Source organism: Brassica napus, chromosome C3, assembly GCF_020379485.1.
Source record: "Brassica napus cultivar Da-Ae chromosome C3, Da-Ae, whole genome shotgun sequence".
Classification (NCBI taxonomy): Eukaryota; Viridiplantae; Streptophyta; class Magnoliopsida; order Brassicales; family Brassicaceae; genus Brassica; species Brassica napus.
Window position 1 is genome coordinate 550,848 of NC_063446.1, and position 15,262 is coordinate 566,109.

Below are 15,262 nucleotides of genomic sequence, written 5' to 3' on the forward strand. Positions count from 1 at the left end.
GATTCTCAAATATGGTTGTTTACATAATGCATGATGTTTGGTATTGGTCTATGATCTAGAACAATTGTGACATTTTTATAGTTTAAATCCAGAAAATAATGCATTGACCCTTTTGAAGTGGACTATTTTTAGTTATAATATTCGACAATTGACATGTAACATTTAATATATGATTATATATGATAATCCACAAAAGAGTGTTGCTAATGACTACATCAGCATAATCTTCACTGCGACTAACGTTTGCAAAAATAGACCACAATTACGTTTGTGCTTAATTAAATTTTGCCTACCTAACAAGTTTTTTTCTATTTAAATTACCCAAGAGCTGGCTTTTGGGTTTCTCAAATCATTCATGACCCATGCCATAAAATTTAAATATGCTGTATTATTTACATGCTGATTCAAAATAAACTGACTATTATCCTCTTGTTGTTTGGCAAGCAATTTGACTTATTTTATTTCGTTAAACTCAGTATATCTCATACTGCTTGAATATGTCAATCTAGGCTTCATGAATTTAAGCGTATACTCTATAATATTATTCAACTTATTCTTATTAGTTGATTGAAGAATTCACAAAAGCATCCTTATGATTTACCGCCACAACATATAACCTAAACCTAGATCATTTTTAAGTGTTCCCAAGAATATTAAACTATTTACATCTGCAACTTGTTCATATGAATATTGCGTGAATTTTATTTAATTCAAGAAAGGGAGGCTGCCTGAACGAATTGAATTCAATAAAATGAATGGGTGCCACGTTGAATTCTTACCCTGATTATCCCCTATACTATATTTGCCAATTGATTTTGCCATAAATATTTTCTATAATCAATTTCACAAAACAAATATGACATGACTATTGAAATTGATGACATATCTTATAGCTTAATATGACATGGGCAATCGCATTTAATATTAATTTATATTTTTGATAAATTTTTTAAAATATGGTAATAACTTATATATTACATTTATTATCAATTTATATTTTTGGAATTTTTTTTTAGAATATGAGAATAACTCATAAATCATCATTAAAATAAATATATTCAAATATGGTATTATAAATTTCAAAATATAATTTAATTATATATTTTTAAATTATACAATTTTATTAAATTTTCAAAAATGTATATAATTTTTTTTAGATAATTATAAAAATTTAATCATAAAATCATTATTTTCTTATATATCTTCAAATTTTATAAATATTGTTTAATTTTAATTTTTGGTAATTATGCAATTTTTACAAATTTATTTAATATATTTAATTAAAGTAAATAGATAAAAAAATCTATCTAAGATTATAATTTCAAATATATACATGCATATTTTTAAATATAATTTTTATTTTTAATTAAATCAAATTTATATTAAAATATTGATACGAAAAAAAAAATTTACAATATTAATAAAATTTTATTTAAAAATATAATTTATATTTATATGTTAAAAAATATTTTAAATTTTTTTACTACACCTATTTCTTTTCAATTACATATTCCCGGTGGATATGATTGGGGAAAATTCAAACTATGCATTGGCCTATTTAAGAAAATTTCAACAGACAAACCTAACACTTTAAAGTTAACTACTACTATTGCATTTGCATGCTAATCCTTCCTTTAATGCTCCTTAACTATACGTTGATCTTCTTGGGATTTGGTAAAAAGCCGAAAATATTGCCAATGAACAGAAAACCATGACTATTCATGACTATCAATGCAGGATAAAAGACATAAGTAACATTTTACACGTAAATAACACCATAAATGCATTGGTTCAACTTTAATTCGGTTCGTAATCAGAAAAAATAAATTATAATCAAAACTAGATACTGCTCTCCCTGATTTTTCTAATAAATCAAAGATTTTGGTACATTTTTACTGTAATTTTCCCTTACATCAATGTAATCAATTATTCTTATTTTTCTCTAGTAGACCTCTTTGGAAAACGTTAATTGTAGTCGACACAAGAAACAAAATAGTACACCACTTAAGAATAAAATAAAGAAAAAGAATCTTAAAGAATGAAGAAAAATAATTAACTATAATTAATTAAACCTTGACCGTCCCTTTTAATCATCCAACGGTTAACGCTTCTCGTGACCAAAGAGTTAAAAAAATCCCAGAAATGCATATAAATATTGTGGCATTTTGCGCGTTTTCTCATTTTATTTTTAATTTTCTGAGTTTCACGAATCCAAAAAGAAAAAAAAAAAGCTAAGAACTTTAATTTTTATTCGAATCATTCCCGATCCTTTTTCTGGGCTCATCATCTTCCCCAAAAATTCAATCTTTATAGAAGAGAAAAGATCGTAAAAGAAACCCATTTGAATTATGTTTGATTCCAACCCAAAGTCTCAACCTTTACTCCCCAAATCCTAAAATTTTTTTTACTACTTTTAGTAAAAAATTAGTTCCGTCTTCAAGTTGCAGAGATTAGCAAGTGAAAGGTAAGAAGCTTTCTTCATCTCTTGATCTAACTTCTCTATACAAAACCATTTCTCTTTTATCAGATCTAGGTCTTATGTTCCATTTTTACCTGATTGGTTTCTGATTCAAAGTGGAAAGCTTTTAGTTTTCTAATTTTGGATTTAGACTTTTAGTTGATGTATCTAGTTTAAGTAAATAGTGTAGGGAACACGGAGTTGATTTGGAGTCTTCGCATTGCAATTCTCTAGAGTCACATTTCCTCTTTGTTGAAAAGTCTCTGTTGTTCTTTGTGACGTCTCCCATGGTTTTACGCAACTTCTAACGGTCAACCACTCAATGATTCTAGAGTGTTATTTAAGTTTTTTGAAGAATTGTATATGGATAAGGGTTTTATGTTTATTGATGAAAATCTTTCAACTTTTTTTTTGAGCAGAGATGGTGTCACATGAAGAGAACACAAGTATAGTGGAATGGTTTCTTGGTCCTAATCCATTCGCCTATCCTCCTTATGGCGTTGAGATGATTCATGACGAAGAAGAAGCTTATCATCATCATCATCAGACTGGTGAGTATTACAGAGAGTATGAAGAAGATCATCGTAGTAGCAGCGATGTAGATAATGATGAGATCATTGCAAGAACTCTCCAAGACGATTTTTTGCAGCTTCAAATCGCAGAGGAAAATAATAACGGTTATTCGCAGCAACAACATCAAGAAGGTTATACTAACAACTATAACAATAACAATAACGAATATGGCTGGAACGAGCAACCAGCTTTGGAGTACTCTACAGGTTATTCATTGGTTTATGCCTTTTTTTTTTTGGAGATTTGATTAACAAAATGAATTTTGTCTATTTGATGGTGTAGAATGGGTAGGGAATGATAATGAGCAAGGCTGTGATTCGCCAAATGTATTTTCTTGTTCAAGTCCGAGTGACACGGATGAGTATGTGTACTCGTGGGAGTCGGATCAGTGTGAGGCTGATGGTGAATTTGGGAGGAGGTTGAATCAGATGGTTCCTATTCCTGTAAGTATTCAATACAATATTTTTAAACTTTTTGTCAATATCTTTGACAAATCTTGTGATAATATATATATATGTAGTATGTGCCTAAAATAAACGGAGAGATACCACCTGAAGAAGAAGCAGTTTCAGATCATGAAAGACTTCGGAATAGGTATTGTAATATAATTTGTTCCAGGCTATATAAATAAAACCATTTCCTGATTCCCATTTTGTTTCAGGTTAGAGTTGTTTGACTTTGCTGAGGTCAAAGTTCCAGGAGATGGTAATTGCCAGGTACTTTTGATATTCATCTCCATAAGGCAGAATCATTCTGGAAGAACTAGATTTTACTGATTATTTTACATCTTTTTGTTACAGTTCCGTGCTTTAGCTGATCAACTATACAAAACCGCCGATCGTCATAAATATGTTAGACGTCAAATAGTCAAGCAGGTTTGATGATCTCTCTGCTAATACTCATGAGTCTTTAGAAGCTTTCGCAAATTCATATGAACTAATTTCTTGCAACTTTTGAACTGTTGGTTCAGCTCAAAGCTAGTCCAGAGTCTTATGAAGGATATGTGCCTATGAAGTTCTCTGATTATCTAAGGAAGATGTCTCGGTAAGTATCTTCTTTACCATAACCACATTTCCTGATATCGGTTTCTTTAAAGGCTTAGTATTCAAATTTGAAACAGGAGCGGCGAGTGGGGAGATCATGTTACATTACAGGCAGCTGCAGATGTGGTATACATTCCTCAAACTTATGAAAACACACATAGTGATCTTATATATTTTTCATTATTTGGTAGTTAAACAATTTTTTGGTGAAAACTTTGAATCTGTAGTATCAGGTGAAGATAGTAGTGCTAACATCATTCAAGAATACATGTTATATCGAAATTCTTCCTACCTCTCAAGAATCCAAAGGAGGTAAAAAGAGTTTTAGGCTTTTCTGCTGTCTGTTTCTGAACGTTGTTAATAAAATGATATGTTATTTTGCTTGCTCAATGCAGTAATCTTCTTGAGCTTTTGGGCAGAGGTTCATTACAATTCCATCTACTTGAACAGAGGTAAGTCTCGCAAAGCTTAACTCATTCTACAGACTCTGTTTCTTCCTTTTTCCTCTTTTTCATCTTCTTCTTCCTTTGTATATGTGGTGTTTCAGATACATCTACAACAGAGCTACAGAGGAGGAAAAAGTGGTGGCGTTTTGGAAACTAGATAGATCATGGATCATATCATCACTGGCTATATTAATATTTATTGACTTGAGAGAGAGAGAGAGATGAGAGAGAATGAACAAAGCTCATAGCTTCAAAGTCTTACAATAATGTTTACTTTCTTTTTTAAAAAGAAAGGGTTCAATGTTAAACAAATCTAAATAAAAAAAAGCTCAACATTTTGGTCTTGTGAAAGCAATTGTAATTTCTAATCTCATTAAAGTTCTCACTTTACGACTATGCTTTGCTCTCACCATAACTGCTTACTTCAAAATTCAAATAAATAAACATTGAGCAGCAAAATAAGCTGATAAAAAAAAAGTATCGTGAAAGAGAAATAACATCGCAATAATATCACATAACAAGCCCGAAGAAGTGTTCTCTGTATCACTCTCGACATCACTCATTCAGTACGCAACTTTTAAACTTAGAAAGAAAAAAAAAACAGCTACATTGAGGAACATAATCTTAACTGTAGAGATCATCATCATCTGCAGCAGCCCCTGAAGTAGCAAAGGGATCAGCAGCTGCACCACCAGTAGTACGTCCAGCAGCCGCGGTTGGATCAAACCTGAACTCACTCCCAATCCCTCTCGACTGCTGCAGCGTCTGAGCAAAAGCCTGGTACTTGCGAATATCAGCATCGCTCACACTCCTCCTCGCATACTTCATCGACTCCTCGAAATGCGCAGCTCTAATCTCCGCCACCTCATCATCCACCATATCTTCCTCCATGGCCTCCGGATTCTCCCCCCTCCTACGCTCCCTCTCAATATCCTTCTCGATGTTCTCTCTAATAGCGTACTTGCACGCCCTCTGGCAAATCTCAGTGATGTCAGCGCCGCTGAACCCCTGAGTGTACTTAGCGAGGGCCCTCACGTCAACGTCTTTAGCAACGGGAGACTTCCTCAAACACGCCTTGAAGATGCTGAGACGCGAATCCTCATCGGGAAGAGGAATGTAGATGAGCTGATCCAATCTCCCTGGTCGGAGGAGAGCCGGATCTATAATGTCGGGCCTGTTCGTCGCTCCGATGATGAAGACTGTCTTCTTGGCGTTCATCCCATCCATCTCCGTCAAAAGCTGGTTCAAAACTCTATCGGCCGCCCCTCCCGCGTCCCCCACGCTGCTTCCTCTCTGAGTAGCGATTGAGTCCAGCTCGTCGAAGAAGAGAACGCAAGGAGCGGACTGACGAGCCTTGTCGAAGATCTCACGGACGTTGGCTTCGCTCTCTCCGAACCACATTGTGAGAAGCTCAGGTCCCTTGACGCTGATGAAGTTCGCTTGACACTCGTTCGCTATGGCTTTGGCTAAGAGCGTTTTCCCACATCCAGGTGGACCGTAGAAGAGCACTCCCTTCGATGGAGACATCCCAAACTTCTCAAACTTCTCTGGATGCTCCACAGGGTACTGAACAGTCTCCTGCAGCTCTCTCTTAACATTCTCAAGCCCTCCGATATCCTCCCAGGAGACGTTTGGAACCTCCACGACGGTTTCACGGAGTGCAGACGGGTTGCTGTTCCCAAGAGCGGTGTGGAAGTGTTCATTAGACACCGCCATGGAGTTGAGAATCTCCGCGTCGATAGACTCATCCTCCAAGTCAATCACATCCATCTTCTCTCTGATACACTGAAGAGCAGCTTCAGTGCACAGAGCCGCAAGATCAGAGCCGACGTATCCGTGCGTGTCCTTGGAGATTCTTTCAAGATCAACATCTTCAGCTAGCTTCATGTTCTTGGTGTGGATCCTAAGAACCTCAAGACGCCCAACCTCATCAGGAACACCGATGTCAATCTCCCTGTCGAACCTCCCAAACCTCCTCAACGCCGGATCAATACTATTAGGACGGTTGGTAGCTCCCATGACGATAACATGCGCACGTGACTTCAGTCCATCCATAAGGGTAAGCAACTGAGAGACGATCCTCCGTTCAACCTCACCGTTAGTTTTGTCCCTCTTAGGCGCAATGGAGTCAATCTCATCGATGAATATAATCGAAGGAGCGTTCTTCTCCGCCTCCTCAAACGCCTTCCTGAGATTACTCTCGCTCTCCCCCGCCATCTTGGACATGATCTCAGGCCCATTAATACAAAAGAAGAACGCTCCCGTTTCGTTAGCCACTGCGCGAGCGATGAGAGTCTTTCCTGAACCAGGAGGTCCGTAGAGGAGGATCCCCTTCGGCGGCTTCACGCCGATGGACTTGAAGAGCTGCGGATGCCTCAGAGGAAGCTCAACGAGCTCTCTTATCTGAGCCATCTGTTTCCTGACGCCTCCAACGTCGTCGTAACCCACTTCGTCTAGCCTCTCCTCGTCCTCCCTCTTGATTGGCTCGCCCTCGCAGAAGATCTCAGTGTCTGGAGCGACGACGCAGTACTCTGCTGGATCGGTTTCGATGACTTTGAACTCCACGCTCCTCATCCCTCCTCGGACTAGGAAGAGATCGCCCTTCCTCACCGGACGGTACGCCTCCAAGAAGTAAGCTGTTCATTATAAATAAGATTACATTAAGAGCTTATAAGACGTGATCTTTTAAAGGTTCAAGCTAACTTACGTTTGAGGTAAGCGTCAAAGAGGTTTCCGGTGACTCCTTCGACGGTGTCATCAACGGGCAAGATGTGGACACGTGTTCCGTATTTGACGTCAGGGCATTGGTGAATGGAGACGACGTCTCCGAGTCTGACTCTCAAGTTGGACCTCACGACTTTGTTCATTCTGATCTTAGGCTCCTCGCAGGATTCATCAGCAAGGGCGATGCATATAGTGTCCTTCCTCTTCTTACCCTGCAAGTCCATAAGCAGACCCCAAGTAAGAAACCACCAAGATAACAAATCACAAGGCTTGTTTCATAGCAATTAAATTCCAAGATTCAATCTTTTCTAGCATATCACAACTTAGTACTCAATGGGAGATTGGAAAAAAACAAACTTTCATGAGAACAGTAAAGATAATAACAAGTAATATCCAGATGTCAATCAACTAGTGGAGACAAAAACAAATCAAATTCAAGATTCACTCTTCTAGCATAGCATAAACTTAGTACTTAATCAGAGTTTAAGATAAGAAAAAAAAAGGGGAAACCTTGATGAGAATTGTATCGCCACGGAAGAGTTGGAGCTTCTCCATGGCGTTGGGGTGGAGAGAGACGACGGAGTTGTCATCGTTGATGGCTTCGTCGACAACAAGTCGGTTTGGAGACTTCTTCCTCTCGAGGATAGCTGTGCTGAAGTCCTTCTTCGATTTCCTGTAAACAACAAAAAAAAACAGAGCTTAGAGGAGAGATCAAACTCAAAGATCGAAACTTTATGATCGGAGATCTGAGGGGGAGGGGGAGCTTACGAGTCGGATGATTCAGGTTTGCTTGACATGATGATGATTGCTGAGCAGAGAGTTTTGGCAGAAAGTAGCGAGCTTTTGTTTCTAGAGAGATCGATCAGAAGCTTAGCACAAGTCGTTTATTTATATATCTCTTTGGATAAGTTGCGGACTTTATTTATTTTCCTTTTTTTTTTCTTTTTATGATAGGTTAACCCCTACTGTTTATATTTATCCGAAAACATTCCCATACGTTTTAATTTTGTTACAATAACCCCCTTTGTTCTTTGAAATCAATTTATTATAATGATTTAAAACTAACTTATCTATCATTTAAATAAAATTTCATCGTAAATAACAACTATTTTTTAGATAATGAAAAAATTATTATAGTTTGAAGAATTTTTAAACTCAAACTGTAGCATGGCAAGTGTAGTAGATAGATACATGTATTTAGAGAAAGTATGGGGCGAAATTGAAGATAATAAATAATAGAGAGGTGGGATAACGCTTTTTCCTTCTTTTTTTTGGTTCTCGCGATAACCAACTCAAGAAAGGAATATAGAAAGTCTAGTTAGAGGTCTCAAGCAAGCAAGTAACACGTGTTTTAAACTACGCACCGTTTGTGTTCCTCCTTGACATAAAACGCTCTGTCGTTTAACAACTTTGAGCTGATCATTGGACTAGCTCTTTGTATGTGGGCAGCTCTGACTTTCCTTGGAAAGTTTCTCAGACTCCGATGATAACAGGTTTTGCCATCATCATTCTCTTAGAAATCTCTCTGTTGTGCATCATTGTTAATCAAATAACGTTGTACGTGGATTCGTTTATCTAGTTAATAGTTTGGCTTATTATTATTGACTGAGAATGTTTTTACATTCATGATTCGTCGTATTCTAGAGATGTTCCGAGAGTCCTACATTTAAACCAGGTGTTTCGCTTAATACATACAAGCGGCCAGTCTCACAGTCGTGTACAAGCAGAGACCTTTACACATACCTTTTACTATTTAGTCTTTACTATTATAAGAATGAATTTCTGCTTCAGCAAATAAACACACGAGCTTTAGAGAGCAAAATTGATCAAAGACGCATAGATATATAGATGGCACGTGTTACATCTTTATTATCCATAACCATCGCTAACATTCAAGGAAACCCACTCCCCCTCTCTCTCAGACAGTTGATCTGTATTCAAAACCTGTTCCTGGTTCTTCAGTGGAAGGGAAAGCCTCCAATCCAGTAACCATGGCTGCAGGAGGGCCACGGCGACACCTCTGCTGCATCTCTTCCACGGCTTCAGGTGGTCCAGAGAAGAGAGCTTCCACTGAACCGTCTCTGCGGTTCCTAACCCATCCCTTGAGCCCGAGCTGCTCAGCATTCTCAACCGTCCAGTTCCTGTAACAAACTCCCTGCACTCTTCCCTTTATCACCATCCTCACCTGCACACAACAACGATTCATATCACCAGAGAATCAAACACAATCCGATGGCCTAAAACAACTACAGACTCAAAAAATCTCAACTTTAGTAACATTTCTAAAGAAAGTCACCGTTTTTGAAGAATCGGATTGCTGGGGAGCTCCAGATTCAGCCTGAGATGACATGGAGGATAGAGGAGGAGACGAGCGAAGGCGAAGAAGAGGACGACGATGAACGATGGAGATGCAACGACGCCGAAACGAAAGAACAGGAGGATGAAGGAGAAGAAGGGAGAGGCTTCGAGGATTATGGGTGGTTCTCGAAACTGAAGCAGATACGTGTGGAAGCTTCCCGAGACTCAGGAATCGGATTCGATTTCCGACATTTGAGGCCATTTGTGTTAGCATTTGGAATTGTCCGAACCTGTTCTGTTATTTCCTTAACGACTTCGGTTATGTCTAATTGTCCGGTTCGGTCTGATCATGTCGGCCCACAAAGAATGAATTTCATTTCAAACCCATTCTGAATGCCCGGCCCATATTCTCTTGGTAGTGGATAATGAAATTATTAGTTTCAATTTCAGCGAAAAATAAAGAAGAAAATATATTATGTAATAGCAGACATGACTATTCAACATGTAAAATAGTTAAACCTAGAGAAAACTGAAAATATTAAATGGAATATTAAAGTCAGCCTAACATTGAATAACGTTTTAAGTTCAAAGTGTTTGACAACTTACAGAAACTAATGGAATGGTCAAAATTAGATTCAATTTTTTTTAGAGAAATAGTCAGAGTTCAAATAAACGTTTCTTGGACTATAGTGGCTTCCCTCGTGTAACAGAGAGGACTGCTTTGTTTTGTCAACTAAAAGAGATTATAAATGGATAAGAAATAGTTGGAACAATCGTAAATTACTCCCCATTTAACAAAAAAAAAATCAATAAACTGATTAGTTAATGCGTGAGCCTACAAGGTGGAAACATGGTTGCACGTGTGGATGCGCGACCAAGTAATTATGGAAAAGTCAGATTGTCCATAAAATATACTTCCACCGTTTTTTTATATATTCCAAATTATATAACGTTTTCGATTTTCTATGTAAAATTTATTAACACGATCAATAATAATATTTTTTTTATTTTATTATTGATTGATTTATGGTTAAGTAAATAATTAATAATGTTTTTGTTTAAAAAATATAAAAAATTAATGATTTTTTAATCTATGTGCTTATATTAAAAAACGAAGAGAGTACTATACAAAATAAGCTTGATTAGCAATACAAGCTGTTTATATTTCTTTTCAAGATTGTTGACATGGTAATATCAGTCTGGGTTTGAGTTTCCCTTATATCTCATTTGTAACCCGGCTTAAGAGCTACACGATGCATGTACTGGTGTTAATTCCAGTTGATCGTATGGTACCATGTGGATACAGAACATCCACACTATAAATAAGGATTTAAGTATTTGTGATGTTTTTAGATTCTTCTAATTTTGGATCTAGAAAGTTCATGTATTTACACATAATTTAAACTTTAATGGACTGTTTGTACATATAAAAACATATATGTTTCATTATAAGTGTCGTTTTAGGTTTCGGCACACGGATTAAGGAAACAATTAATTTTATACATTTCCTATAAAAAAACACTATTACCTATACACCTAAACATGTTTAAACCAATAGAAAAATAAATTTTGCATAAAATTAATAAATTTTGTATTGAAAATCGAAAACGACACTTATTTTGTAACGAAATTTTTTTTCTAAAACGACACTTAATATGAAACGGAGGGAGTAACAAATATAAAATTAATTAAAGTGTAGTGATAGTGCAAAGGGGTCAGTTTTTTTTTATTCACCGGATTCAGATCACTCTTAATACAAAGTTTTACTCTTTGAAGTAGAATTTTCAAAGTTGATTTCTCACATCTATAAACAAATATAAACCTAAAACCCTAAATTTCAGGTCTATCAAAAAAAAAGTACAACCAAATGACCAATCCTATTAAAATTAAGTAAAATTCAATCTTAGGATACGTTATGGATACTAAAACCACAATAATGAGAGATGTAAAAACAAATCAGAGCAAAATATGGGAAAGGGAAGGGGATATACATTTGTCTACAACTACAAAATAAGACATATCTTCTATTTTCGCAATTATATATTCCAGCTGTACAAGTGGACCCTACAAGTGGGGAAGCTTTACAAAGCGACATAAAGATTGCCATGTCGGCCTGACGTGGATGGGTCCCACTAGTTATAGCATGTCAACATAAAACCCCACACCATTAATCATACAACATGGGAGCTCATTCATGCTCATTCTCTTATATAATAATCATAACATAACCACACATATATATGCATATAATCAGTGTAGAAGTTTCCGAACGGTATCTACTTTAGTTACCATGTTGATACTTGATAATAGGATGTTTATTAGGAACTACGAAAAAATTCTACTTTAATTACCATGTTGATACTTGATAATAGGATGTTTATTAGGAACTACGAAAAAATTAGTAAGCAAATAGTATGTACAGTGGTAACTGTCTGTCACATTCAAAGCTGAGTCAGAAACTCGTGGCATGTTAGTTCATGGGTTTACCTTACTTGTCGTGGTCATCATGATATCACTATATATATTATAATGTCGCTGAAGGATCTTCTTTATTAAATTGCAATCATGAGTTCATATGTTATTGCAATAATAATTAAGTGTTGGGTTAAGTTTCCGCATCAGCAAATTTTTGGAGGAAGTTCAGTATACAATTTTTGTTCATATGTCATCTTTTGGTGGAGCTCACACTGAACCTTCAGATAGAACTATTCGAGATTAATGTGTTCTCAAATCAAAATTTGGAACAATCATGCATGCAATAAATTCATTAGTACATTTAATCTCATCTATATTAGATAGACGTTTAGATGGTGCATATCTGTATGACTGTATTATATATATGATATTCTGAAAAATGTTTGTCCGTCCAAACAAATTAGATTACGCAGCTAATTAATTATTTCTTTTTATGATTTTTATTTATTTTGCAAACAGGCACTGTATATATTCAAATATGCATACCTTCTCATTTTACTTATTTGTCTTTTCGCGATTTGCTGTGTGGGTCAGCGACAAGAAAACAACATTTTATACTATTTAAGAAATTCTGATAAAATATGTATAAACTAAATTAAAGCTGTGTAATCTAAAACCAATTTTTGCAGTTTAATAAAATTAATTTTAATAATTTAGTAATTTGCAGGATTCAAAAATACAGAAAATCTCTACTGGCATATGAAATAGCATGAACTTTCTCATCTTAAAAGCATTATCGGCACACGTAAACGTGATCATGCGTCGGTCCATCTAAATAACTACTCACTCACATAACCTTAAAATAGGCTTTTATAAATTACGTGGGTTTTGTCATACGTATATTTTGCATGGTTAATTAAATTGTATATATATAATCATATCATAAACTAAAGAAAATTTACATCAAAAGTCGGTGTTTGATCTATGATACTCCCAAACTGAAGAAATATATATAATTGTATTTGAGGGAAATAATAAGTTGAAGGCATGGCTATTAGCTTAATCTGCCCCCTCTAACTTTGGATGAGAGTGAAAGGAACCGACAATTCTATTCATGAAGGGACCGATGACATTTCATTCGTTCCTACCTCATTATAATTTATAATCTCTTTATCATTTTCTGGTCATGCAATGCTGGAAGATTCTAGACTATCTCGAACGAGTGTTTTTGCAATAGACAAACATGAAAATATAAAATAGAAACAATGAAATATGCTATATATATATATCTAAATATTATAATATTATGTATATCTTCCACACAGTATATGCTTTACACCTTTTTTTTCCATCTATTGATATTATTAAGGAAACTAAAGCCCAAAAGACAGAAGACATAAAGCCCAAACTCGGGATCCAAACATACATCCAACCATAGACTAAACCCTAAAGGGTTGGCCCATCTTACAAACGAACCCAAGACTTGCTCAGAACAAAACCCTTACGGATGAAACGCAGCATGAAAAACACGTGTCGAACACGCGTCGAATCTGAAGTAAGTAAAGAACACGTGTTGAAACCTCAACAAACGAGGTACACGCGTCGCAAAGCCACCGCGTCTTCACCGCCAAAAGTCACCCCCGGAAACAGCCGAACGACGCTTCACCGGGACACCGAAACACACGCCGGAAACCTGAATCCCGACTCATTCAACTTCATCATCTTTGCTCCTTCCATCGGAGAGCATCCATCGAGTATCCTTGAGATCTCATCCAACCGCGGAGCCACCACACACACGATCAAGGCATCCATCTCTTTCTCTCGATCACCTCATCCACCTTCAACGCCTGAGCCTTTTACACGGAGAACGTCCCTCGAATCTGTTTTGAGACTCATCCGGAGACATCAAGGCACAACTTACAGAAATCTAGAGAGAAAACAGAACCCGATGGTTCTGTTGCAAAAGCCGGCGAAGCAAAGCTTAGGAAGCCTCCACTCCCCAGAGTCTAAAGCCGGCGACGACGGAGCTATGGAAGCCTTCCCATCCCGGAGTCTGATTTTCGATCAGATGAAAAACAAAAGACGAATGGATCCCGTAACTTCGATCCCTTTCACCGAAGACATGCACAAAAAAGAAATTAAACTAGAAACTAAACAAAGCCGGACCGACGGTGGCTATGGAAGCCCACGTCGTCGGCCGTAAGATCCAATCACTGTGGAGGTTTCTAGAGAGAAGACAGAACAGTTTCTAGAGAGAGGTTTTTTCTACGCTTTACACCTAATCTAGTTATAAGACAAGAAATTATGATTTTTGTTTTGTAAAACGTTGGTGAATGTTTTTTTAGACCATATTCTTAATATTACCTTATTCTGAAAATATGTATGTTTTCAATATTTATGGACTCCTCCTCCTAGCAGTATTTTTCTTTGAAAGAATCCAAATCAAGTAAATTTTCATGATTTTGGTGAACAAAAAAAAGAAGAAGTAAATTTTCATGATTTTACAATTTTAGAGTAGTTTAAGACTATTGGATCTTTTTAATTAGTGTGTGTGGTTGTTATATCAACCGCGTTCATCATTTTCATTGGAAGATTGTATAGCATACTGTATGATTTAGTAACCACATCAATCTCTGTATATAAATGTATCTATCGGAGAATGCTAATAGTTATTTGTCCCTTGGCAATTCTGGCCATTTGATTAGACCAAAAAAAAAAAATCTGGCCATTTGATGATCATGTCTGATGAAGACAGTTTTAACTCTTCCACAATTCTCCTGACACTATACTACTACTATATTAAAACATCTAGCAATTTGATGTAGTCTTATTAGCTAGATTCAACCTCATAACTTCTTTCATACCTAACATCCATAAATAACGTAATATAGTCTTATTAGCTAGATTCAACCTCATAACTTCTTTTATACCTAACATCCATAAATAACGTCCCCATCGTCTCTTCTTTTTGGCCTTATTAAACCAGTGAGCCAAATATTGTTCCCAATTAATACAAACATATACTCATATATTTTTAACTACATGCGTTGTTCTTTCTTATATGTAATCTTTGAATGCAAGTTGAATGTGTTTTATTGTATTAACCATAGTATTACCCTTTATGGTAAGCGAAGAGCTACGTAGGAACTTCTAGAAACACTAAAGATGATTCTACATACAAAATTAATTAAAGTTGAATTCTAAATGTTCAGCTTTTTCTTAAACAGGGTTTTAAAACTTGAAAGATTAATCAAGTATTGTTGACAAAAAAAACCCCAAGTATTCTGCCTTTTCATAAATTCTTA

At 36.0% G+C, this 15,262-nt stretch overlaps 3 protein-coding genes across 5 annotated transcripts; 1 reads left to right on the top strand and 2 right to left on the bottom strand.

Annotated features, from left to right (window-relative positions):
* Positions 1–2,184: 2,184 nt before the first annotated feature.
* On the top strand, positions 2,185–4,871 carry LOC111198038 (OVARIAN TUMOR DOMAIN-containing deubiquitinating enzyme 10). Of its 3 annotated transcripts, none has more exons than XM_022698438.2 (11): positions 2,185–2,464; positions 2,878–3,237; positions 3,314–3,474; positions 3,552–3,625; positions 3,693–3,747; positions 3,832–3,906; positions 4,002–4,075; positions 4,152–4,200; positions 4,302–4,386; positions 4,448–4,526; positions 4,622–4,871. In XM_022698438.2, the coding sequence occupies exons 2-11, from the start codon at positions 2,880–2,882 to the stop codon at positions 4,743–4,745; spliced, it is 1,134 nt and encodes a 377-aa protein (XP_022554159.2). In that variant the 5' UTR covers positions 2,185–2,464; positions 2,878–2,879; the 3' UTR covers positions 4,746–4,871. The 3 variants fall into 3 exon arrangements, with proteins under 3 accessions (XP_022554159.2, XP_022554161.1, XP_022554160.2); XM_022698440.2 differs by having other exon boundaries at positions 4,470–4,526; XM_022698439.2 differs by lacking the exon at positions 2,185–2,464 and adding an exon at positions 2,602–2,768.
* Positions 4,872–4,948: 77 nt separating this feature from the next.
* Positions 4,949–8,126, bottom strand: LOC111204203 (cell division control protein 48 homolog E-like). Its single transcript, XM_022698437.2, has 4 exons — positions 8,013–8,126; positions 7,755–7,917; positions 7,228–7,456; positions 4,949–7,156 (listed from the first exon to the last, which is right to left on the bottom strand). Exons 1-4 carry the CDS (start codon positions 8,039–8,041, stop codon positions 5,145–5,147), a joined length of 2,433 nt encoding a protein of 810 aa, XP_022554158.1. The 5' UTR covers positions 8,042–8,126; the 3' UTR covers positions 4,949–5,144.
* Positions 8,127–9,066: 940 nt separating this feature from the next.
* On the bottom strand, positions 9,067–9,873 carry LOC111204204 (acylphosphatase). The gene is made up of 2 exons (XM_022698441.2): positions 9,541–9,873; positions 9,067–9,429 (listed from the first exon to the last, which is right to left on the bottom strand). The coding sequence occupies exons 1-2, from the start codon at positions 9,814–9,816 to the stop codon at positions 9,163–9,165; spliced, it is 543 nt and encodes a 180-aa protein (XP_022554162.1). The 5' UTR covers positions 9,817–9,873; the 3' UTR covers positions 9,067–9,162.
* Positions 9,874–15,262: the final 5,389 nt, after the last annotated feature.